At 49.2% G+C, this 26,489-nt stretch overlaps 3 protein-coding genes across 3 annotated transcripts in view; 1 reads left to right on the top strand and 2 right to left on the bottom strand.

Moving 5' to 3' along the window:
• The window catches only part of clec14a (C-type lectin domain containing 14A), a 2,208-nt gene extending 662 nt beyond the window's left edge, over nucleotides 1-1,546 (bottom strand). Inside the window, exons 1-2 of the mRNA XM_079174796.1 lie at nucleotides 1,438-1,546; nucleotides 1-1,078 (exon numbers count right to left, since the gene is read on the bottom strand). The exon at nucleotides 1-1,078 is cut by the window's left edge and continues 662 nt beyond it. Of these exons, the coding sequence (XP_079030922.1) occupies nucleotides 1-1,056 (1,056 nt within the window). The 5' untranslated portion in view covers nucleotides 1,057-1,078; nucleotides 1,438-1,546. The remainder of the gene's footprint in view (nucleotides 1,079-1,437) is intronic.
• Nucleotides 1,547-5,814: 4,268 nt separating this feature from the next.
• sec23a (Sec23 homolog A, coat complex II component) lies at nucleotides 5,815-25,053 on the top strand. Its single transcript, XM_079174792.1, has 20 exons — nucleotides 5,815-5,959; nucleotides 6,537-6,796; nucleotides 7,305-7,362; nucleotides 7,443-7,529; nucleotides 7,615-7,851; nucleotides 9,472-9,548; nucleotides 11,180-11,324; nucleotides 11,409-11,567; nucleotides 11,673-11,788; nucleotides 11,886-12,009; nucleotides 12,093-12,173; nucleotides 12,282-12,371; nucleotides 21,204-21,310; nucleotides 21,729-21,882; nucleotides 21,965-22,042; nucleotides 23,091-23,252; nucleotides 23,577-23,663; nucleotides 23,952-24,107; nucleotides 24,241-24,306; nucleotides 24,381-25,053. Exons 2-20 carry the CDS (start codon nucleotides 6,576-6,578, stop codon nucleotides 24,468-24,470), a joined length of 2,295 nt encoding a protein of 764 aa, XP_079030918.1. The 5' UTR covers nucleotides 5,815-5,959; nucleotides 6,537-6,575; the 3' UTR covers nucleotides 24,471-25,053.
• Nucleotides 16,047-19,740, bottom strand: LOC306706824 (adenosine receptor A3; the record flags this gene model as incomplete). The annotated part of the gene is made up of 4 exons (XM_079174051.1): nucleotides 16,047-16,127; nucleotides 16,433-16,619; nucleotides 16,729-16,882; nucleotides 19,044-19,740. 4 exons carry the CDS (start codon nucleotides 19,738-19,740, stop codon nucleotides 16,047-16,049), a joined length of 1,119 nt encoding a protein of 372 aa, XP_079030177.1.
• Nucleotides 25,054-26,489: the final 1,436 nt, after the last annotated feature.

Genomic DNA, 26,489 nt, shown 5'->3' on the forward strand with positions numbered 1-26,489 from the left:
GTCGTCATCGGAGCAGAAGCACCTGAAGGAGCCGACTGTGTTGAGGCAGCTGAACCTGCAGAGGGCGCTGCTGCACTCGTCCACGTCCACGCAGGTTCCAGAGACGTCTTTCCGGAAGCCGCTGTCACACGGCCGGCAGACGGTGGTGAAGTCGGCGGGGGAGTCGTCCGGCAGCCGCCACACGGCGGGGCGGCCCGAGCAGCGAAGCTCCACCAGGTCCTGGTCCAGGGACCAGCACTGCACCTGGATCCTGCTGCTGTTCACAAAGCTGATGGAGCGAGCGCTGGTGATGAGGGGGTGCCGACAGGAATCCGAACCAGGATCAGGGCCCTGCAGTTCAGGTCCGGTTTCAGTTTCTAGGGAAGGAAGTCCAAGTTCAGGATTAGCTGCTTCGGGTTTTTCTGTTGCAGGTCTAGGTTCTGGTTTAGCCGGTGTAGCATGCTTTGGTGGTTCAGGTGTAGCATGCTTTGGTGGTTCAGGTGTAGCAGGTTTGGGTGGTTCTGGTGAAGTTGGTTTTGGCGGTCCAGGTGCAGCTGGTTTTGGTGTTTCAGGTGCAGCTGGTTTTGGCGGTCCAGTCTCTCTGTCTCTCAGCTTACATATGGACTGGTAGCTGTTCTTACAGCTGATGGGGATCAGACCCCACCTGGTCACCTGCGATCCGTCCCACTCCCCCTTCAGCGCCGCACAGCGGACCGTGGTGCAGGTGTGCTTCGGTTCCTCGGTCCAGCGGCTCACCTGCGAGTCCTCGCTGCCGTCCTTCGTCCACTTGAACCCTCTCAGGGGCAGCGTGGGGACCACGCACTCGTTCTTGACCTTCCTCAGACCGACCCAGAAGGTGAACTCCATCCAATGCGCCGGCATCGAGTCTGAGACGATGCTGAGGACGTCCGCGACCTCCGGCTCAGTGGCGAGCGTGGTGAGGACGCCGGGGGAGCAGCTCTCGCCCGCCCGGTCGAAGCTGTCCGGGGATCGGTGGACGGTGTAGCGCGGTGGTGAGGAGGACCAGGTGCTTCTGAACAGGATCACAAGCTGAATCCAGCAGAACCAGGACTCCATCTTCTCTGGTGATGACGTCAGTCTGTCACAATAGAGACACATCGTCGTCATCGTCGTGTATCAACATATGAACATGTAATAAATGGTTTATAACACAATATAACTGTAAGCAGATAGGAAGATCTCATTTATGTAATATATATATATATAAGTATATATATATATACATATACATATACTGTATACATTATTACAGTTTAAATCTCTTCAATCAGAGACGCTGGCTCAATATTCATGTTCAGCAGGATTCTAGTCTGAATCATTGAAACATCGCAGCTCATTGTGAACACATGAAGGTGAAATGAATCAACGGGATCCTAAAGACGTCCTGAAGGAGCTTCATCACTTTGTGTTAATGTTCAAAGTAAACCTCGTTCTTACCGTCTAACTCGTGCGTCTCCTCCTTTCGCTGTTGAGTTTCTACTTCTCTTCTAGTTTCCACATATTCCCTCTTTTCCTCGGCACTCCTTCAGGCTCCACAGTCTCTCGCTTCCTTCTGTGTTGTGTTCTCTCCTAGTTCCTCCTGGTTTCTCCTCCACAGTAGCTCTGCTGGACTGACCCCCCCCTCCAGGACAGGAAGTGTGTTGTGTCTTGATATGGCGAGGTGGTTTCCTCCAGACGAATGTTGCTGCTGTCGCTCACTCAAAGAAACCGCAGTCGAGATTACGACGTTTGTGCCAAATGTGAATCTGAATTTTATTATTTCATATCTTTACCTGATCAGAAACAATGAAACGTCTGATCTGTGGAGGTTCTTCTTTAGGTTACTCTGGTCCTGGAGGAGGATTCACATGTACACACACACACACACACACACACACACACACACACACACACACACACACACACACACACACACACACACACACACACACATGTACATACTCACACACACACACACACACACACACTCACACACACATGTACATACTCACACACACACACACACACACACACGTACATACTCACACACTCACACACACACACACACGTACATACTCACACACACACACACACACACACGTACATACTCACACACTCACACACACACACGTACATACTCACACACACACACACACACATGTACATACTCACACACACTCACACACTCACACACACACACGTACATACTCACACACACACACACACACATGTACATACTCACTCACACACACACACACACACACACACACACACACACACATGTACATACTCACACACACACACACACACACACACATGTACACACTCACACAGACACACACAGTGGAGGGTTTGATTGTTGTCACGGTGACCCAGATGCTTCCTGCTTCCTTGAGGAAGTGTATGAAGAATGAGAGGAAGTGAGAGGTTGAGGGTGGAGCTGTGACTAATGGCCCCCTGTGTGTGTGTGTGTGTGTCAATCCTTAATAGATTCCTCATCAGAGGCTTTTATTTTGAAAGTATTTGGGGGCAATCTGCTCCTGATTGGGCATTTTGTAAAGCTCACAATGACATCATCTAAATGCCTCATTAGAACAATAAAACTCTCTAATAACTCACGACCCAGGAAAACTAGAATTATGAGTTCCTGTGAAACTTCACAAAAAATAAAAAACACACGAGAACCACTAGAACCACTTGAACCAGTAGAACCACTAGAACCAGTAGAAGCAGTAGAACCACTAGAACCAGTAGAACCACTAGAACCAGTAGAACCACTAGAAGCAGTAGAACCAGTAGAACCACTAGAACCAGTAGGTAGTACCAGCACAACATTAGAGAACACACACAGAGCTACCGTCGGAGTCGTAGTGCAGCGTTGTTACCGTCGGAGTCGTAGTGCAGCGTTGTTACCGTAGGAGTCGTAGTGCAGCGTTATTACCGTAGGAGTCGTAGTGCAGCGTTGTTACCGTAGGAGTCGTAGTGCAGCGTTGTTACCGTAGGAGTCGTAGTGCAGCGTTGTTACCGTAGGAGTCGTAGTGCAGCGTTGTTACCGTAGGAGTCGTAGTGCAGCGTTGTTACCGTAGGAGTCGTAGTGCAGCGTTGTTACCGTAGGAGTCGTAGTGCAGCGTTGTTACCGTAGGAGTCGTAGTGCAGCGTTGTTACAGTAGGAGTCGTAGTGCAGCGTTGTTACCGTAGGAGTCGTAGTGCAGCGTTGTTACCGTAGGAGTCGTAGTGCAGCGTTGTTACCGTCGGAGTCGTAGTGCAGCGTTGTTACCGTCGGAGTCGTAGTGCAGCGTTGTTACCGTCGGAGTCGTAGTGCAGCGTTGTTACCGTAGGAGTCGTAGTGCAGCGTTGTTACCGTAGGAGTCGTAGTGCAGCGTTGTTACCGTAGGAGTCGTAGTGCAGCGTTGTTACAGTAGGAGTCGTAGTGCAGCGTTGTTACAGTAGGAGTCGTAGTGCAGCGTTGTTACCGTCGGAGTCGTAGTGCAGCGTTGTTACCGTCGGAGTCGTAGTGCAGCGTTGTTACCGTCGGAGTCGTAGTGCAGCGTTGTTACCGTAGGAGTCGTAGTGCAGCGTTGTTACAGTAGGAGTCGTAGTGCAGCGTTGTTACTGTAGGAGTCGTAGTGCAGCGTTGTTACCGTAGGAGTCGTAGTGCAGCGTTGTTACCGTAGGAGTCGTAGTGCAGCGTTGTTACCGTAGGAGTCGTAGTGCAGCGTTGTTACCGTAGGAGTCGTAGTGCAGCGTTGTTACAGTAGGAGTCGTAGTGCAGCGTTGTTACAGTAGGAGTCGTAGTGCAGCGTTGTTACCGTCGGAGTCGTAGTGCAGCGTTGTTACCGTCGGAGTCGTAGTGCAGCGTTGTTACCGTCGGAGTCGTAGTGCAGCGTTGTTACCGTAGGAGTCGTAGTGCAGCGTTGTTACAGTAGGAGTCGTAGTGCAGCGTTGTTACCGTAGGAGTCGTAGTGCAGCGTTGTTACCGTAGGAGTCGTAGTGCAGCGTTGTTACCGTAGGAGTCGTAGTGCAGCGTTGTTACCGTCGGAGTCGTAGTGCAGCGTTGTTACCGTCGGAGTCGTAGTGCAGCGTTGTTACCGTCGGAGTCGTAGTGCAGCGTTGTTACCCGCTGACTTAATGAAGCCTGTGTTCTGGTAGAGGGTCTGTCTGCAGGTTAGCCACGCCCCCTGACGATCACTGAAGCACCTGAGAGTCCTCATCTCATCAGTGGAGCTGCACATCAACCCCTCCACTGGTTCCCCACTTGGTTCCCTCTGTGGGTTTGCTGTTGTGCTCCTGAAGCTTTGTAGGATTCTCTGCCGTTTATTTTGTAACGTTTTCTCCTGTTTGTGACTCGTTCAGGAGTTCAGTATTGTTTGGTTTGTTCGTAGGCCAGCTGAGCTTCTTCTCACGTTAGCGTGGGTTTGTTATGTTGGCCACGCTTCCCTACTTAGTTGGTTTGTTCCTGTATGTTGCTGCACACCAACAACCAACAACGTTACACAATCACACCTTTTATCATAACACAGCATCTATAACATGTCAAACTCCATCCCAGAGAGGGACTGAACCAACAGGACTACGCTGAGGGACAAACAGAGTCACCATCTAATAAACAGGACAGAAGGGATGTTGGACAAAGTGCAGAAAGAACACATGTTTAGGCTACATTATGGGATGCATACGTAGAGCCAGAGGTTTGGCATCTTCTCTTGGCTGCAGGTCATTCATATCTGGGGTTCGGTTCTGTGGAAACCCTCAGTGTGGAGTGAAGGTGTGCATCAGTGAGACTCCTGTGTGTTTATGTTCACACAGGTGTGTGTTTCCCAGCATGCAGAGCGTGTGAGCAGCAGGTACAGTAGGAGTGAAGGCATCGCTTCAGGATGAAGCTTGTAAACTGTGCAGCGCCCACAGAGTCACACTTTGCCTTGAGTGTCATCACACTGGAGGTCTATCAGCTCCATGTGGATGTGCACAGGAGCTCTTTCCACTTCAACTGCAAACGGATTGCTGAGCAGTTCAGATTTAAATTTCTGAGCTGAAGTCGGCAAATCGCCGAGTGAACTCTGAGCTGAGTGCTCCAGTTATCAGCAACATGCGCAGTGTGAACACAGCGGAGGAGACTTTTACTGCATCATGTCTGTGAGCACACGTCCCTGAAGCTGGAGGTTCAGCGCAGTGAGGTGCTTCGTTATGTTGCACATGAAGCAGCTCACATCGCCACGTGTCTGTGTCGGCGACCAACTCGAGGCGTCAAACTGGCAGTGATGTCACGATGACTGCGTCCACGTGACCGGTGTGAAGGTCCGATCTCCAGTTCTCTCTGTCACAGTGTTTGAGTCTCTCAGACGTTTTGTTTCCTTTATGAACCCTTTCCGTAAGTCAGCATTAGATGCAGTCCTAGCCTTAGGGAATTACCCACAATTCATTGCAATGTGACGTTAAACACGGGGTAACCAGTGGACGCATGGAGACGTAAAAAAAAAGGTAAACAAAGAGGACAGATCAGTGTGTTCTTATTAAATGTACTCAGAAACATTAAGGGTTAAAGATGGAACATTAAAACATGAAATCAGAGGACATTTATTTATTTATTCATCAAATATTTGTTATTGAAGCTGTTTTAATTAAAAACGAGTAAATAGATTATATGAAATCACTTCTCATCTTGTGAGGAAGAGTCAGGAAGTATAAAATAAATACACACAATTCTACATCAAGACCGAACAGCTGCCACGTGGTCACTGTAGTGTTGAGGAATGCTGTTTCCTGAATGTTGCTCAGAGTGAGACCTCCTCGTGTTTCTTCTTCTCTCGTCTTGACGTGGCGCCGCCATGTTGTTTTGCTTCGTTGTCAGCAGAGAGGAGCAGCAGAGGTTCACTCTCAGACTGAGACTCACCTGAGACTCACCTGAGACTCACCTGGACCCGACGGACACCCCAACCTCACCTGGACCAGGTCACCTGTGTGTCCACCTGCTAGTGACGCGGTCTGTTTACCTTTCAGTGTGTTAGCTGTTAGCTGTTAGCTCTGAGGCTCTCAGTGTTAGTTAGTGACGTTCCTCTCATTGATTACCTCGTTGAGCTCATCATCAAACTACACTCACTCATTCACTGCAGCTGTGTACTTAAACTTTGAGTATTTGTACTTTTACTGTCTATTTTCTGCTTCGTTGTACTTCTACTCGTCTTCCTGTCAGAAGTATTTCACTTTGTACTGAGATCAATATTAACGATTTATCATTTATGTATTTATTGATGAATTATTGATGAATTCTCTCAGCTGAGTTTGAGTCAACAATTAACCTGATCTGACTTAAACATTCAGATTTTACTAGTAGTACTGTGGTGTATCTAGTAGTACTGCGGTGTATCTAGTATTACTGTGGTGTATCTAGTAGTACTGTGGTGTATCTAGTAGTACTGTGGTGTATCTAGTAGTACTGCGGTGTATCTAGTATTACTGTGGTGTATCTAGTAGTACTGCGGTGTACTCAGTAGTACTGCGGTGTACTCAGTAGTACTACAGTATAGTAAACAGCATCACTGATTTTGTCCCCATCACAGCTTGGACCTGTCCGACCCCTCCCGTCTTCCTGCGTTGCCATGTCGACCTTCCCAGAGTACATCACTCAGAACGAGGAGCACGACGGCGTTCGCTTCAGCTGGAACGTTTGGCCCTCCAGCCGGCTGGAGGCGACCCGGATGGTGGTCCCGGTCTCGTCTCTGTTCACTCCCCTCAGGGAACGGCCAGACCTGCCGCCGATCCAGTACGAACCGGTCCTCTGCAGCCGGGCCACCTGCCGCGCCGTGCTCAACCCACTGTGGTACGTGATGGGGTCTGGGGTCAGTGATGGGGTCTGGGGTCAGTGATGGGGTCTGGGGTCAGTGATGGGGGTCTGGGGTCAGTGATGGGGTCTGGGGTCAGTGATGGGGGTCTGGGGTCAGTGATGGGGGTCTGGGGTCAGTGATGGGGGTCAGTGATGGGGATCTGGGGTCACTGATGGGGGTCTGGGGTCAGTGATGGGGGTCTGGGGTCAGTGATGGGGGTCTGGGGTCACTGATGGGGTCTGGGGTCAGTGATGGGGGTCTGGGGTCAGTGATGGGGGTCTGGGGTCAGTGATGGGGGTCTGGGGTCAGTGATGGGGGGCTGGGGTCAGTGATGGGGGTCTGGGGTCAGTGATGGGGGTCTGGGGTCAGTGATGGGGGTCTGGGGTCAGTGATGGGGGTCTGGGGTCAGTGATGGGGGTCTGGGGTCAGTGATGGGGTCTGGGGTCAGTGATGGGGGTCTGGGGTCAGTGATGGGGGTCTAACATCCATCTCTGTTTGTTTCAGTCAGGTGGACTACAGAGCCAAACTCTGGGCCTGTAACTTCTGCTACCAGAGGAACCAGGTACAGTAGAAACACCAACATGTAGTCCCTCACAACGACTGAAGACTAGAACTCTGACTCTGACTCTTGTTCTGTTTCAGTTTCCTCCGTCTTACGCTGGAATCTCTGAGGTGAACCAACCGGCGGAGCTGCTGCCTCAGTTCTCCACCATTGAGTATGTGGTCCAGGTGAGACAGAGAGACAGACAGACAGACAGACAGACAGACAGACCATATTGTCAGATGTATAACCCGATGTGGTCTCTGTTCTCAGCGGGGTCCTCAGATGCCGCTGGTGTTCCTGTATGTGGTGGACACTTGTATGGAGGACGAGGACCTGCAGGCTCTGAAGGAGTCTCTGCAGATGTCCCTGTCTCTGCTGCCTCCCACCGCGCTGGTGGGACTCATCACCTTTGGCCGCATGGTTCAGGTTCACGAGCTCGGCTGTGAGGGGATCTCCAAGAGCTACGTCTTCAGGGGGACCAAGGACCTGAACGCCAAGCAGCTACAGGTACCTAACTAACCCAGTACAGGTACCTAACTAACCCAGCTACAGGTACCTAACTAACCCAGTACAGGTACCTAACTAACCCAGTACAGGTACCTAACTAACCCAGTACAGGTACCTAACTAACCCAGCTACAGGTACCTAACTAACCCAGTACAGGTACCTAACTAACCCAGCTACAGGTATCTAACTAACCCAGTACAGGTACCTAACTAACCCAGCTACAGGTACCTAACTAACCCAGTACAGGTACCTAACTAACCCAGTACAGGTACCTAACTAACCCAGTACAGGTACCTAACTAACCCAGTACAGGTACCTAACTAACCCAGTACAGGTATCTAACTAACCCAGCTACAGGTACCTAACTAACCCAGTACAGGTACCTAACTAACCCAGCTACAGGTATCTAACTAACCCAGCTACAGGTACCTAACTAACCCAGCTACAGGTACCTAACTAACCCAGCTACAGGTATCTAACTAACCCAGCTACAGGTACCTAACTAACCCAGTACAGGTACCTAACTAACCCAGTACAGGTACCTAACTAACCCAGTACAGGTACCTAACTAACCCAGCTACAGGTATCTAACTAACCCAGCTACAGGTACCTAACTAACCCAGTACAGGTATCTAACTAACCCAGCTACAGGTACCTAACTAACCCAGTACAGGTACCTAACTAACCCAGTACAGGTACCTAACTAACCCAGCTACAGGTATCTAACTAACCCAGCTACAGGTACCTAACTAACCCAGTACAGGTACCTAACTAACCCAGCTACAGGTACCTAACTAACCCAGCTACAGGTACCTAACTAACCCAGCTACAGGTATCTAACTAACCCAGTACAGGTACCTAACTAACCCAGCTACAGGTACCTAACTAACCCAGCTACAGGTACCTAACTAACCCAGCTACAGGTACCTAACTAACCCAGCTACAGGTATCTAACTAACCCAGCTACAGGTACCTAACTAACCCAGCTACAGGTACCTAACTAACCCAGCTACAGGTACCTAACTAACCCAGCTACAGGTATCTAACTAACCCAGCTACAGGTACCTAACTAACCCAGCTACAGGTACCTAACTAACCCAGCTACAGGTACCTAACTAACCCAGTACAGGTATCTAACTAACCCAGCTACAGGTACCTAACTAACCCAGTACAGGTACCTAACTAACCCAGCTACAGGTATCTAACTAACCCAGTACAGGTATCTAACTAACACAGCTACAGGTACCTAACTAACCCAGTACAGGTACCTAACTAACCCATCTACAGGTACCTAACTAACCCAGCTACAGGTACCTAACTAACACAGCTACAGGTACCTAACTAACCCAGCTACAGGTACCTAACTAACCCAGCTACAGGTATCTAACTAACCCAGCTACAGGTACCTAACTAACCCAGCTACAGGTACCTAACTAACCCAGCTACAGGTATCTAACTAACCCAGCTACAGGTACCTAACTAACCCAGCTACAGGTACCTAACTAACCCAGCTACAGGTACCTAACTAACCCAGGCACTAACTGGAGCTTATCCAACTTTATAATTGACCCCCCCAGGCCTTGCTAACCCCTCCAGTTCTAACCAGCTCTACGTTTGCAGGAGATGCTGGGTCTGACCAAACCTTCAGCCACTCAGGGACGAGGACCTCAACCAGCCCAACCACCTCTGTCCAACAGGTAAACACACACACTAAGCTATATATATATATATATATATATATATATATATATATACTTGTGAGGACAGGACTAAGACATTCAACAGCATTAGTGATGTCACGGTATGACATTTTGATGTCACGATTACAGTCAGAGGAAATGTCACAAACCTGAGCCAGTCCTAACTATAAACCTGATCCAGTCCTAACTATAAACCTGATCCAGCCCTAACTATAAACCTGATCCAGCCCTAAATATAAACCTGATCCAGTCCTAACTATAAACCTGATCCAGTCCTAACTATAAACCTGATCCAGCTCTAACTATAAACCTGATCCAGCCCTAAATATAAACCTGATCCAGTCCTAACTATAAACCTGATCCAGCTCTAACTATAAACCTGATCCAGCCCTAAATATAAACCTGATCCAGCCCTAACTATAAACCTGATCCAGCCCTAACTATAAACCTGATCCAGCCCTAAGTATAAACCTGATCCAGCCCTAAGTATAAACCTGAGCCAGCCCTAAGTATAAACCTGAGCCAGCCCTAACTATAAACCTGATCCAGCCCTAAATATAAACCTGATCCAGCCCTAACTATAAACCTGATCCAGCCCTAAGTATAAACCTGATCCAGCCCTAACTATAAACCTGATCCAGCCCTAACTATAAACCTGAACCAGTCCTAACTATAAACCTGATCCAGCCCTAACTATAAACCTGATCCAGCCCTAACTATAAACCTGATCCAGCCCTAACTATGAACCTGATCCAGCCCTAACTATAAACCTGATCCAGCCCTAAATATAAACCTGATCCAGCCCTAACTATAAACCTGAGCCAGCCCTAACTATAAACCTGATCCAGCCCTAACTATAAACCTGATCCAGTCCTAACTATAAACCTGATCCAGCCCTAAGTATAAACCTGATCCAGCCCTAAATATAAACCTGATCCAGCTCTAACTATAAACCTGATCCAGCCCTAACTATAAACCTGATCCAGCCCTAACTATAAACCTGATCCAGCCCTAACTATAAACCTGATCCAGCCCTAAGTATAAACCTGATCCAGCTCTAACTATAAACCTGATCCAGCCCTAACTATAAACCTGATCCAGCCCTAACTATAAACCTGATCCAGCCCTAACTATAAACCTGATCCAGCCCTAAGTATAAACCTGATCCAGCTCTAACTATAAACCTGATCCAGCCCTAACTATAAACCTGATCCAGCCCTAACTATGAACCTGATCCAGCCCTAACTATAAACCTGATCCAGCCCTAACTATAAAGCTGAGCCAGCCCTAACTATAAACCTGATCCAGCCCTAAGTATAAACCTGATCCAGCTCTAACTATAAACCTGATCCAGCCCTAACTATAAACCTGATCCAGCCCTAACTATAAACCTGATCCAGCCCTAACTATAAACCTGATCCAGCCCTAACTATATACCTGATCCAGCCCTAACTATAAACCTGATCCAGCCCTAACTATAAACCTGATCCAGCCCTAAGTATAAACCTGATCCAGCCCTAACTATAAACCTGATCCAGCCCTAACTATAAACCTGAACCAGTCCTAACTATAAACCTGATCCAGCAGGCAACAACAAGATAGAGATTATGTTGTGGTTCTTCCTTCAGGTTCCTGCAGCCAGTGCAGAAGATCGACATGAACCTGACAGACCTGTTGGGGGAGCTGCAGCGGGACCCCTGGCCCGTCACTCAGGGAAAGAGACCTCTGCGCTCGCTGGGCGTCGCCATGTCCATCGCAGTCGGCCTGCTGGAGGTGAGACGGGCCGACGGCCTTCTTCAGCAGCGCTGAGATGTGTTGGCATCATGTCGCTCAGAATCGGTGTTTTTTTTCCCGCAGTGCACCTTCCCCAACACGGGCGCTCGGATCATGACGTTCATCGGCGGCCCGGCAACGCAGGGCCCCGGCATGGTGGTGGGGGACGAACTGAAGACCCCCATCAGGTCCTGGCACGACCTGGAGAAGGACAACGCCAAGTTCATGAAGAAAGCCACCAAGGTGAGTGTTTCATCTGTGGTGGTAGGGCTGGTTCATGAGGTCAGAGGGATCACCTGAGGTCACATGTTGACGTCATCACTGTGTGTGTGTGTGTGTGTCTTGTAGCACTATGAGTCTCTGGCTAACAGAGCGTCCACTAACGGTCACATCATCGACATCTACGCCTGTGCTCTTGATCAGACCGGACTTCTGGAGATGAAGTGCTGCGCCAACTACACCGGGTACACACACACACACCTACACCGAACCTGAAGAGAGAAACGATTCGTTCATGACCGTCAAAGTGTCTGTGAGGTGACGCTCTGTCTGTCTCTCCAGAGGTTACATGGTGATGGCCGACTCCTTCAACACGTCTCTGTTCAAACAAACCTTTCAGAGAGTTTTCACCAAAGACGTCCAGGGATCCTTCAAGATGGCCTTCGCCGCCACGCTGGAGGTCAAGGTATGAAATACTGCTGACTCAGCTGGTCTGACTCAGAATCAATGAGAATAAATAATCAATACATCACCGATCTGTTGTTCCAGACATCCAGAGAGATCAAAGTATCTGGAGCGATCGGTCCTTGTGTGTCCCTGAACGCTAAAGGGCCCTGTGTCTCTGAGAACGTATGTAACCGTAATTATACTGTAGTACACCGTAGAACACAGTACAGTGTACTTACTGTGTGTGTGTGTGTGTGTGTGTGTGTGTGTGTGTGTGTGTGTGTGTTACAGGAGATTGGAACAGGAGGAACGTGTCAGTGGAAGATCTGCGGTCTGGATCCGAGCACCACGCTGGCTCTTTACTTTGAGGTGGTCAACCAGGTACGAACACCTGACCTCTGACCTTTTAGGTGGTCTGAGATCAGTCTGAAACCGCTGATCTATTGATTGTACTGATCACTGCTGGGATTGATTTACACCCTTCATCACAGAGCAGGTCCCATCAACAAAACAAAAGCACCCGCTCAGAGGTCTGGGGACTAGTTGCAGAGGTCTGGGGACTAGTTGCAGAGGTCTGAGGACTAGTTGCAGAGGTCTGAGGACTAGTTGCAGAGGTCTGGGGACTAGTTGCAGAGGTCTGAGGACTAGTTGCAGAGGTCTGGGGACTAGTTGCAGAGTTCTGGGGACTAGTTTCAGAGGTCTGAGGACTAGTTGCAGAGGTCTGAGGACTAGTTGCAGAGGTCTGGGGACTAGTTACAGAGGTCTGGGGACTAGTTGCAGAGGTCTGGGGACTAGTTTCAGAGGTCTGAGGACTAGTTGCAGAGGTCTGAGGACTAGTTGCAGAGGTCTGGGGACTAGTTACAGAGGTCTGGGGACTAGTTGCAGAGGTCTGAGGACTAGTTACAGAGGTCTGGGGACTAGTTGCAGAGGTCTGGGGACTAGTTGCAGAGGTCTGAGGACTAGTTGTAGAGGTCTGGGGACTAGTTGCAGAGGTCTGGGGACTAGTTGCAGAGGTCTGAGGACTAGTTTCAGAGGTCTGGGGACTAGTTACAGAGGTCTGGGGACTAGTTGCAGAGGTCTGGGGACTAGTTGCAGAGGTCTGAGGACTAGTTGTAGAGGTCTGGGGACTAGTTGTAGAGGTCTGGGGACTAGTTACAGAGGTCTGGGGACTAGTTGCAGAGGTCTGGGGACTAGTTGCAGAGGTCTGAGGACTAGTTGCAGAGGTCTGGGGACTAGTTGCAGAGGTCTGAGGACTAGTTGTAGAGGTCTGAGGACTAGTTGCAGAGGTCTGGGGACTAGTTGCAGAGGTCTGGGGACTAGTTGCAGAGGTCTGGGGACTAGTTGCAGAGGTCTGAGGACTAGTTGTAGAGGTCTGAGGACTAGTTGCAGAGGTCTGGGGACTAGTTGCAGAGGTCTGGGGACTAGTTACAGAGGTCTGGGGACTAGTTGCAGAGGTCTGGGGACTAGTTGCAGAGGTCTGAGGACTAGTTGCAGAGGTCTGGGGACTAGTTACAGAGGTCTGGGGACTAGTTGCAGAGGTCTGAGGACTAGTTTCAGAGGTCTGGGGACTAGTTGCAGAGGTCTGGGGACTAGTTTCAGAGGTCTGGGGACTAGTTACAGAGGTCTGGGGACTAGTTGCAGAGGTCTGGGGACTAGTTGCAGAGGTCTGAGGACTAGTTTCAGAGGTCTGGGGACTAGTTGCAGAGGTCTGGGGACTAGTTGCAGAGGTCTGGGGACTAGTTGCAGAGGTCTGGGGACTAGTTTCAGAGGTCTGGGGACTAGTTGCAGAGGTCTGGGGACTAGTTGCAGAGGTCTGGGGACTAGTTGCAGAGGTCTGAGGACTAGTTTCAGAGGTCTGGGGACTAGTTGCAGAGGTCTGGGGACTAGTTACAGAGGTCTGGGGACTAGTTGCAGAGGTCTGGGGACTAGTTGCAGAGGTCTGGGGACTAGTTACAGAGGTCTGGGGACTAGTTGCAGAGGTCTGGGGACTAGTTTCAGAGGTCTGAGGACTAGTTTCAGAGGTCTGGGGACTAGTTGCAGAGGTCTGGGGACTAGTTGCAGAGGTCTGAGGACTAGTTTCAGAGGTCTGGGGACTAGTTGCAGAGGTCTGGGGACTAGTTGCAGAGGTCTGAGGACTAGTTGCAGAGGTCTGAGGACTAGTTGATAGCTGCAGTAACAGGTTTCTTTTGGATACCAGTCTAAACCCCAGTCCAGTGTCCTCTGCTTGTTAAAACTGGACTGCCACACTAAAGAAATGAGCACACAGACGTCCACACTCATTAGTTAGGGCCCGAGCAGCGACGTAGTAATATTGTTATTCTAATGTTTATTATTATTATCGTACCAGTTTCATCACAAAAAGGAGGCGCTTGGGAAACTTTTGAAATGTTGCAGTGTGATTGGGGGGTCCAGCATATTTGCTTGATAGCGCCCTCCATTGAGTAGCCCCAACATTGGGTTTCACCTAGCTGTATGAAATTTGGTAGGTATGTGGAACGTGAAGGGACGTACAAAAAATCCTCTTGGAACTTTTCACTAAACCAAACAGGAAGTCGGACATTTTTACGAACTCCTAGAGATTTAACCCGTTTGACTTCAGATTTGGTCAGTCTGCTCTTGAAACCATTTAAAAGTTACTCAAAGATCAAAAAGTTATAGCTCCACCTAGTGGCGACAGGAAGTTGTACGTTTTGTACTTTGACATCGTGCTCCTCACAGATGAATCAGATCCCTCTCACATGTTGTCAGGAGAGCCTTCAGACCTTGATCATTGTGAAGATTGTAAGAAGTTGTCGGAGGGCGGCGACGTGGCGGCTCAGCGAATTTCGATCCTTCGCCGTGAACGCATAAACTGATGTAACTCGACTCCACATCATCAGATCTTTACCAGATTTCACATGTTTGATGAGAATCCAGGCCTGAAGACATCTGCAGGTCAATTCTGAGTCATAGTCATAGCGCCACCTACTGGTAACAGGAAGGTAAAGTCTCTACGTTGGCTTGTTTCTCTTAGTAGGTAAATCAGATCAACATCAAACTACTTCCACACAAATGTAAGAAGTTCATTATGCCAGTTCATGAAGCTTTTGACGTTTCATCAAGCGCGGTTGCCGTGGCGATGCAGTCTTCGCCGTGAAAAACGAAGGTCATTTTGAGAGGCGGAAAATGTTCGAAACATAAGCAAACTCTGCACGCAGATTACAAGCCCAACATGTAGTTATATAATATGCTTTTATTGCTTCAGAGGGGCAAATCAGCTCAATAGCGCCCCCTACAACATTTCGACGAAGCAGCCCTCGCACTACGTTTCACATAGATTTACACAATTAAGTGGGCACATGTATCACATGTGGACTTAAATAAAAGTCTCTTGGGTCTAAGCTCTAAACCCAACCGGAAGTCAGACATTTTGAATTTTGTATGAATTTCTAGTGTCGTTTTAGTCATTTCCAGGCGCTGCACTTTAACGAACTCCTCCTCGGGAAATAATCGAATCAACTTTAAATTTGATCAGAACAATCTAAAGACCTTTGTGATGAAAAGCTACTCAAAGCTTGTTGTTTCGTGAAAACCCGTTGCCGTGGCGACCCATTCCTCACCATGACAAACGAAGCTGTTTTTGAGGCTAAAAATACTCGAAACATAACCAAACCTGTCAAACACGTTTAAAATCCTGAGTGTAGTTATCTGATGTGATTTTAATGCTTCAGAGGGGCAAATCGGCTCGATAGCGCCCCCTGCTATATTTCGACGATGCAGCCCTCGTAGTACGCTTCACTGAGATGTATTAAATGCAGCGTTGGGCCGTCAGGGCCTCAAAGCCTTCTCTGCTGGACACAATCACACAGCTAGAGCTATTTTATAAACACTACATGTATCATAATTTATACAAATATTTTTCCCATTATCTTATTTTCTCATTGCACAGCTACTGTCTTATTATTATTATTATTATTATTATTATTATTATTATTATACAGAACCAGGTTGCTCATAGAAGCACATTTCAAACTGTCCTGAGAAATGATTCCTCTGCTCTCAACACGTTGTGATGGTTCAGTGAGTTCTGGGTCGGTCCTTCGGGTCTCCTCCCAGTTTGTCCAGAAACACCTTCCCAAAGACGGGTCCAGGAGGATCCTAATCAGACAACGACCCACTTCCACTTGACCTCAGTACCGCTGTGGCTGATGTCACTGTTAGGGTTTGAGGTACTGGGATGAGCTGACTGGCACTTCAGGAAATGTTGTCAGCCGGATTCATCCTCTGAGGACCATTAATATCAAGACGAACCAGTCATTGAGGTATTTCACTGTGGACCAGCAGACGGACCTCCCTGTCCAGATGAAAATAGAGGCGTGAAAGTATGCAAGATTTTAACTTATTTTTCTGTCAACTAAGCTGGAGTCCAAGCTCTGAATGTGATGGAGGACTACATTTCCCACAGTGCAGTCTGGTGACCTATGTGTCTCTGCAGTCGGTGTTTCTGCCGTTTGTGATGAAGGTGGCCGTGTTGCTGCTTTGGCCGGGTCCAGGTGGAGGGCAGAGCTCTGGGAGCGGGACTCCAGAGGCCTCCCAGAACACATGTGGATGAACCTGTAGACGCTCCCACGCACCGCCGCCCTGTACCTGCTGCAGACGTGACAACAGACGGACAGAAGATATGATTACGTCCAGAATGACTTCATGAATCTGATCTAGTGCTGCTTCACAGCTGCATATTTCATATTCATACACTTACATCTGCGTCATACAGGTGATCCAGGGGTTGAGGGCAGCGCTGGTCACAACCAGCCATGTGGAGAGGGCAGAGATCACAGCTGGACTCTGTTGACTGCTAAACGTCTCATACAGACCCACTGAGATGTAAGGCAACCAGCACACCAGCAAACACACTGGGAAACAGACAGGAAACCTAACTCAGAATACAGGACCACATCAGAGCCCAACACAAACTGACAGTCCGCCTGCAGAGGTCTGGGGACTAGTTGCAGAGGTCTGGGGACTAGTTGCAGAGTTCTGGGGACTAGTTGCAGAGTTCTGGGGACTAGTTGCAGAGGTCTGAGGACTAGTTGCAGAGGTCTGGGGACTAGTTGCAGAGGTCTGGGGACTAGTTGCAGAGGTCTGAGGACTAGTTGCAGAGGTCTGGGGACTAGTTGCAGAGGTCTGGGGACTAGTTGCAGAGGTCTGGGGACTAGTTGCAGAGGTCTGGGGACTAGTTGCAGAGGTCTGGGGACTAGTTTCAGAGGTCTGGGGACTAGTTGCAGAGGTCTGGGGACTAGTTGCAGAGTTCTGGGGACTAGTTTCAGAGGTCTGGGGACTAGTTGCAGAGGTCTGAGGACTAGTTGCAGAGGTCTGAGGACTAGTTGCAGAGGTCTGGGGACTAGTTGCAGAGGTCTGGGGACTAGTTTCAGAGGTCTGGGGACTAGTTGCAGAGGTCTGGGGACTAGTTGCAGAGTTCTGGGGACTAGTTTCAGAGGTCTGGGGACTAGTTGCAGAGGTCTTGGGACTAGTTACAGAGGTCTGGGGACTAGTTGCAGAGGTCTTGGGACTAGTTTCAGAGGTCTGGGGACTAGTTGCAGAGGTCTGAGGACTAGTTGCAGAGGTCTTGGGACTAGCTGCAGAGGTCTGGGGTCTAGTTGCAGAGTTCTGGGGACTAGTTGCAGAGTTCTGGGGACTAGTTGCAGAGGTCTGGGGACTAGTTGCAGAGGTCTGGGGACTAGTTGCAGAGGTCTACTTCTGCTCTAGATCGGCAGCTGAGGCTCATGGGTATTGTAGTAATAATTTAAATTTATGGTCAGATCATAAACCTAGTTTAAGGTTGCTGTGGTGACCTTTGACTCACTGTCACCATAATTAGAGTGATGAAGGTAAACACAGGAGCAGATCCTCAAAGACTCTCCAGGTTTACCTCAGACATCGTGTTCCCATGGCAACATGTTTTATGAGTCCACGTTCTGTCCACAATGTTTATCGTCTCATAGTCCGGACAGATTACATTAAAGTGTACTTTAACGACTCTTTTATAATCACATCAGAGAGCTAAAATACAAACTGATTCATATGAAGATCCAAATAAAAGCTATAAATAAATAACTTCAACAGGCTTTAGGTTAAGGTGCACTCACTGTGTTCTAACATCATGTTAGCAATTCAATATTGTGTCCATTTCAACAGCTCTAACTGAGTATAAATAGGATCGGGACCAGGATCTTTTGAAAATCAAAGGTTCTGATTGGAAGTCCTCAACCCTCTGACAGTCCACTTTCAGAGGTCTGGGGACTAGTTGCAGAGGTCTGGAGACTAGTTACAGAGGTCTGGGGACTAGTTTGAGAGGTCTGAGGACTAGTTACAGAGGTCTGGGGACTAGTTGCAGAGGTCTGGGGACTAGTTTGAGAGGTCTGGGGACTAGTTTGAGAGGTCTGGGGACTAGTTTGAGAGGTCTGGGGACTAGTTTCAGAGGTCTGGGGACTAGTTGCAGAGGTCTGGGGACTAGTTGCAGAGGTCTGGGGACTAGTTTGAGAGGTCTGGGGACTAGTTTGAGAGGTCTGGGGACTAGTTTCAGAGGTCTGGGGACTAGTTACAGAGGTCTGGGGACTAGTTGCAGAGGTCTGGGGACTAGTTTCAGAGGTCTGGGGACTAGTTGCAGAGGTCTGGGGACTAGTTTGAGAGGTCTGGGGACTAGTTTCAGAGGTCTGGGGACTAGTTTCAGAGGTCTGGGGACTAGTTGTAGAGGTCTGGGGACTAGCTGCAGAGGTCTGGGGACTAGTTGCAGAGGTCTGGGGACTAGTTGCAGAGGTCTGGGGACTAGTTGCAGAGGTCTGGGGACTAGTTGCAGAGGTCTGGGGACTAGTTTCAGAGGTCTGGGGACTAGTTTCAGAGGTCTGGGGACTAGTTGCAGAGGTCTGGGGACTAGCTGCAGTGGGGGACTACTGAAAACAAACTCGTAACCTGGTATATAAATGACGTTTGGCGATAGTCGGACACTCTGTGAGAGTTTGATTAATTAAAACCTGGTCAGTCGTGTCTGTGACCGATCACGCAGCAGAAACTCACCTGAGGTTGAGACCATCACCACTGAGCTCCTCAGGTAGTTCTTGGCAGGAACGTAGTAGCAGTGCAGCTCGTTGCACATGAACGTTCCCCGTCGGGCCTGTTTCCCGGCCACGTAGACGATGTATCCGTACAGAGAGCACACGGTGAGGATCGGCGCCGTGATGCCCACCGACATCCACAGCGCCACGAAGAGCCGGTTGTCGGGGGTGAAGCTTGGGCAGCAGAGGAACCGCGACTCGCTGTAGACGTAGCCGCCGAACCCCAGCAGGGGCGAGGCGGCGGTCGCCAGGCCGAACGCCCAGACCAGGACCAGCACCGCCCGGCTGCACCCTGCCGTCCACATGGCGCGGTAGCTGAGGGCGAAGCAGATCTCTGTGAACTTGTCCACGGTGGCCCATGCCAGCGAGTGGACCGAGGAGGTCTGCAGCAGGAGGAACAGGAAGCCGCTGCCCTGACAGAAGGCGCCCTCGCTGGAGTAACGGGAAGGCCGGGTCAGGCTGTTGTAGACCCCCAGTGGGATGGTGGACAGTCCCAGGGCCAAGTCACTGATGCAGAAGCTCAGCGTGAGCCCCAGGGTGTCCGTCTGGAGCTCCTTGTTCAGGAGGAGCACCAGCAGGAGAAGGAGGTTCCCACAGATCGAGGCCACGCCTGACAGAACCATCAGAGGGGCGTACAGCGTCCCGAGAGCGTCCGCCATCTTTAGACGGACTCACGGGACAGGAAGTACATCATTGGTTACTCCTCGGGAAATAATCGAATCAACTTTAAATTTGATCAGAACAATCTAAAGACCTTTGTGATGAAAAGCTACTCAAAGCTTGTTGTTTCGTGAAAAGCCGTTGCCGTGGCGACCTATTCCTCACCATGACAAACAAAGCTGTTTTTGAGGCTAAAAATACTCGAAACATAACCAAACCTGTCAAACACGTTTAAAGTCCTGAGTGTAGTTATCTGATGTGATTTTAATGCTTCAGAGGGGCAAATCGGCTCGATAGCGCGACGGACTCACGGGACAGGAAGTACATCATTGGTTACATCACAGGTGAGATGAGACACATGAAACACTTCCTGTCCAGAACCAGCAGGAATGTGTCTCTGATGTCCACTCGATGCTCGGATCAGTTTCCACACCAGATCTTTCACTCTCATCTGAGTCTGATCAGATTTTCAGAATAAAAGTGGATGAAGTCAAAGTGAAAACATCAAACGTCCTCCATGTTTGTTGAGACACCAGACGTCTCTGACGAGAGCAGAACCGGCTGGTTGGACCTCAGACTCCAGAGATGATTCTCTGGGTTTGATGAGTCACTGTGGTGAGATGAGCCGAACACATCACAATTTTAAATCCATGAGCTCGTTGGAGTGTTTGGGTCGAGGATCCGGTTCCTAGTCCCCCTGCTCTGCACCTTAAAACTCTCCACTGAGCCAGGAACCATCAGGGTTGATTCTGGAACGCTGAGCAGTCAAACTCTTTATCTTCACGAGGTCCACAAAGAGGACTCTGGTGTCCTTGAAGCTCCTCCAAAGATCCTTCAGTGTTCTTTGTCCTCAGAGGTTAAACCAAACAAAAGTCTGGTCCTCAAAGACACCGAGACCACCAGAGTCTGACCGGCTCTGAGTCTGAAGGACGGACTGCAGGAGGTGTGTGTGTGTGTGTGTGTGTGTGTGTGTGTGTGTGTCTCTGCAGAGGCAGCGTTACCGTGGTGCACTTGTCAGTCACCTGCTGTGATATAATGAGCACACACACACACACACACACACACACACACACACACACACACACACACACACACACACACACACACACACACACACACACACACACACACACACACACACACACACACACACACACACACACACACACACACACACACACACACACACACACACAGAGAGAGTAATCTGCTGATTCAAATGTCAACACTACATGAACATCCAATATCCTGTGTGTGTGTGTGTGTGTGTGTGTGTGTGTGTGTGTGTGTCACAGGTAATGACAGGTGTACAATCACCAACAACCTAATGCTCACGAGGTCACATAGAGGATCAGGTCTACAGTGAGACTGGTTCAGGACCAGTTAAAGTTCATGTAGAGATCAGGTTCTGGATTGATTGTTGATTATTGTGTTAAAGAGTTGTTGTTGTTTGTTGTTGCAGCACAACGCTCCGATCCCTCAGGGCGGCCGTGGAGCGATCCAGTTTGTCACTCAGTACCAACACTCATCAGGACAGAGACGCATCAGAGTCACCACCACAGCCAGGAAGTAGGACACACACACACACACACACACACACACACACACACACACACACACACACACACACACACACACACACACACTCACTCTCTCTCTCTCTCTCACTCACTCACTCACTCACTCACTCACTCACTCACTCACTCACTCACTCACTCACTCACTCACTCACTCACTCACTCACTCACTCACTCACTCACTCACTCACTCACTCACTCACTCACTCACTCACTCACTCACTCACTCACTCTCCACACACACACACACACACACACACACACACACACACACACACACACACACACACACACACACACACACACACACTCATTCAGACTGGATATCTCTCTGTAATGGAGGTGATAGTTAGGACACTGGGATGTTCCTCTAAACTTATCCTCCTCCTCCTCCTCCTCCTCCCTAACAGCTGGGCAGACGCTCAGACTCAGATTCAGAGCATCGCGGCGTCCTTCGATCAGGAGGCGGCGGCCATCTTGATGGCGAGGTTGTCGGTGTACCGGGCGGAGACGGAGGAGGGTCCTGATGTCCTTCGATGGTTAGACAGACAGCTCATCAGGCTGGTGGGTTAGAGATGAAGATGCACAATAAATGATAAATAGATAATAAATATTATTATTAATGAATCGTTCTGTTTCTGTTCAGTGTCAGAAGTTTGGAGATTACCACAAAGATGATCCAAACTCCTTCAGGTTCTCTGAGACCTTCTCCCTCTACCCTCAGGTGATCCACATCCCATAATACTCTGTCCCTGTTCATGAATGTGATTATAATGACCCGGATAACTGTCGCTGACCTGGTTACCTGTCACTAACCTGGTTAACTGTCGCTGACCTGGTTAACTGTCGCTGACCTGGTTAACTGTCGCTGACCTGGTTACCTGTCACTAACCTGGTTACCCGTCGCTGACCTGGTTAACCTTCGCTGACCTGGTTAACTGTCGCTGACCTGGTTAACTGTCGCTGACCTGGTTAACTGTCGCTGACCTGGTTACCCGTCGTTGACCTGGTTAACTGTCGCTGACCTGGTTAACTGTCGCTGACCTGGTTAACTGTCGCTGACCTGGTTAACTGTCGTTGACCTGGTTAACTGTCGCTGACCTGGTTACCTGTCACTAACCTGGTTAACCGTCGCTGACCTGGTTAACCTTCGCTGACCTGGTTAACCGTCGTTGACCTGGTTAACTGTCACTAACCTGGTTACCCGTCGCTGACCTGGTTACCCGTCGCTGACCTGGTTAACCGTCGTTGACCTGGTTAACTGTCGCTGACCTGGTTAACCTTCGTTGACCTGGTTAACTGTCACTAACCTGGTTACCCGTCGCTGACCTGGTTAACCTTCGTTGACCTGGTTAACCTTCGTTGACCTGGTTAACCTTCGTTGACCTGGTTAACCTTCGCTGACCTGGTTAACTGTCGTTGACCTGGTTAACTGTCACTAACCTGGTTACCCGTCGTTGACCTGGTTACCCGTTGTTGACCTGGTTAACCTTCGTTGACCTGGTTAACTGTCACTAACCTGGTTACCCGTCGCTGACCTGGTTAACCTTCGTTGACCTGGTTAACCTTCGTTGACCTGGTTAACCTTCGTTGACCTGGTTAACCTTCGCTGACCTGGTTACCCGTCGTTGACCTGGTTACCCGTCGTTGACCTGGTTAACTGTCGCTGACCTGGTTAACTGTCACTAACCTGGTTACCCGTCGTTGACCTGGTTAACCTTCGCTGACCTGGTTACCCGTCGCTGACCTGGTTACCTGTGTTGTTTTTCCAGTTCATGTTCCACCTTCGGCGCTCTCCGTTCCTTCAAGTGTTCAACAACAGTCCAGATGAGAGTTCATATTACAGACATCAGTTCAATAGACAGGACCTGACTCAGGCTCTCATCATGATCCAACCGGTGCTCTACGCTTATTCCTTCAGCGGACCACCTGAGGTATTTCTACACCTTTTTATGTGTGACTCTAAATGGACCATCATTTACTAAATGAACATCATGCTGTATTGAAGAAGACTTGAAACTAGAGATTGAGACCATAAACTCATGTTTACAATGTTTACTGAGGTAATAAATCAAGAGAGAAGTAGAGTCATTTTCTCATAGACTTCTATACAACCAGAGGAGTCGCCCCCTGGTGGACACTAGAGAGAATGCAGCTTTAACACGTGAAGCTTTGACTTCACTCTTCAGAAGGTTGATGCCTGGTGTGAATATTTCAGTGTCTCACGATTTGATTAATTCATAATTTGTGTGTCTCAGCCGGTTCTGTTGGACAGCAGCAGCATCCTGCCGGACCGGATCCTGCTGATGGACACCTTCTTCCAGATCCTCATCTACCACGGAGAGGTACACACAGAGTACACACAGAGTACACACAGAGTACATGCTCAGTACACACAGAGTACACACAGAGTACACTATATATTACACTCTGATCTTTACATCTTAAAAGGGACAATAGTGATGTGTGTGGTTTATGAGGCTCTTCTCCATAGTCAGTGTATTATTGTTGTACTGTCTCTTTAAATTATATATTCCTACAGTTTAAATCATGGTAAAGTCCCTGGTCTTTGTCTGCCAGGCTCTAGCTCAGTGGAGGAACCTGGTAACTAATCCCTGGTTTCTGTCTGTCAGACTGTAGCTCAGTGGAGGAAGGCTGGTTATCAGGAAATGTCTGAGTACGAGAACTTCAGACACCTCCTTCAGGCTCCGGTGGACGACGCTCAGGAGCTGCTGCACACTCGCTTCCCAATGCCCAGATACATCGATACGGAGCATGGAGGCAGCCAGGTGGGGGCGCTAACATGTAACACGTTTACATCTCTAAGTGTGTACTATAGCTCACTAGCTGTGTGCATATAGTACTCTATGTATAGCACACAGTGTTATTATAATGTTAAATAATCATCATGATGTTTTTCAGGCTCGCTTCCTGCTCTCCAAAGTGAACCCGTCCCAGACCCACAACAACATGTATGCCTGGGGACAGGTGAGACCTCCACCTGTAGTTCACCAACACGCTACGTTGATCCGTGTCTAACAGACGCGTTGTGTTCTCTGCAGGAGTCTGGAGCTCCGATCCTGACGGATGACGTCAGCCTGCAGGTGTTCATGGATCACCTGAAGAAACTGGCCGTCTCCAGCGCCGCCTAACCTGCTGCCGCACCCGTCTGCACGCTTTATTCTGTTATTTAGCATTTGTTCCCCGGACGACCAACTAACAAGCCAGCAGAGCAGGTCGGCCTCTTCTCAGCCAATCAGCAGCAGGTTCTGAAGGACGAGAACCAGTCGAGACGAAGGTTAAACCTGTTGCTTCACAATAAAAACAGCAATGTGATTTTCTCATGTCAAGCTTTTATTGTGAAACAGCAGCAGGAAGTGATGTCTGTGAGCAGAACTGCAGCCTTTGAATGCAGTGAGTAACACGTTCCTTTAGTTGTGTTAACGTCTGGAAACCAAAAGCTGCCTGAGACCCCCAAACAGGATTCTGACCCTTCAGACCTCAGAGCTGCAGCCTCTGTTTAATCAACAGATGTGAGTCTGTTTTCAGTCAGAAGATAGAAAATGTCATTTCTCTGATTGTGTCTTCCTGAAGATGATTGAGTCTCCTCATCAGAACCACAGCATCAACATCAATGATGTTCCTTCATTCAGAGGAACTTCATCTTTCAACCTGTTCAACACTAAACGTTTTCATCCAGTTCTGTATTCTCATGTTTATAATTAAAACTGCTCAGTTCAATGTGTTTCTGTCATGTCAGCACTTTTTCATGTTAAACGTGAATATTTATGCTATATGTGTGTAACACATGCTATATAGTGGGCCTCTGGTCTATATAGTGGGCCTCTGGTCTATATAGTGGGCCTCTGGTCTATATAGTGGGCCTCGGGTCTATATAGTGGGCCTCTGGTCTATATAGTGGGCCTCTGGTCTATATAGTGGGCCTCGGGTCTATATAGTGGGCCTCTGGTCTATATAGTGGGCCTCTGGTCTATATAGTGGGCCTCTGGTCTATATAGTGGGCCTCTGGTCTATATAGTGGGCCTCTGGTCTATATAGTGGGCCTCGGGTCTATATAGTGGGCCTCGGGTCTATATAGTGGGCCTCGGGTCTATATAGTGGGCCTCGGGTCTATATAGTGGGCCTCGGGTCTATATAGTGAGTCTGCTGTGTGATTGGGAGCTCAGGCTGATCTGGGATCAGCGCTTTGACTGAAGCTTCTCCTCTCAGACGGTGGAGGAGGAGCGGTGCTCTGGAGGAGCGGTGCTCAGGAGGAGCGGTGCTCAGGAGGAGCAGACGGCTGTAGGAGGAGCGGTGCTCAGGAGGAGCGGTGCTCTGGAGGAGCGGTGCTCTGGAGGAGCGGTGCTCAGGAGGAGCGGTGCTCAGGAGGAGCGGTGCTCTGGAGGAGCGGTGCTCAGGAGGAGCGGTGCTCTGGAGGAGCGGTGCTCTGGAGGAGCGGTGCTCAGGAGGAGCGGTGCTCAGGAGGAGCGGTGCTCTGGAGGAGCGGTGCTCAGGAGGAGCGGTGCTCAGGAGGAGCGGTGCTCAGGAGGAGCAGACGGCTGTAGGAGGAGCGGTGCTCAGGAGGAGCGGTGCTCAGGAGGAGCGGTGCTCCGCTGGCCTGTAGAGACTTCTCCTGACGAGAGCGAGCAGCTCGTGGGGCCAAATCAGGCCCCGTGGTCCTCTACTGACCATCCGCCACTGCTGCCATCTTGGTTTCTGCAACCAGTGATGATTAATGACCATGTTTGGACTATTAATATATTATATAGATCTAATAATCTAATCGAATGGTTTACAGGATATTCAACCTTCGATCCTTCACAGGGTTTTCTATCTAAAGGAAATAAGTAGTTTATGAATATGAGACATGAGTTTACAGATAATAAAACTCAGTTTATGTACTAACCTCACTGCAGTAGTACTAGTAATACAGCTTCAGAGTGGTCTACGTCCAGGTCCACGTTCAGTGTGAGACATCGTCTCCAGAGAGGATCTTTGGAGGAGCCTCGCCCACAGCAGACAAACATTTAATAAGTACTCCGTTATAGTACTATTTAGAGGTACTTGTACTTCTCTTAATTATATGCATTAAACCTCTAACATCTCAGGAGTACTTTACTACATCATGTATTTAACTTCAGTTACTTTGTAGATTATAAATAAATAACATT

This window comes from Pholis gunnellus (assembly GCF_910591455.1).
Source record: "Pholis gunnellus genome assembly, chromosome: 15".
Taxonomy (NCBI): domain Eukaryota; kingdom Metazoa; phylum Chordata; class Actinopteri; order Perciformes; family Pholidae; genus Pholis; species Pholis gunnellus.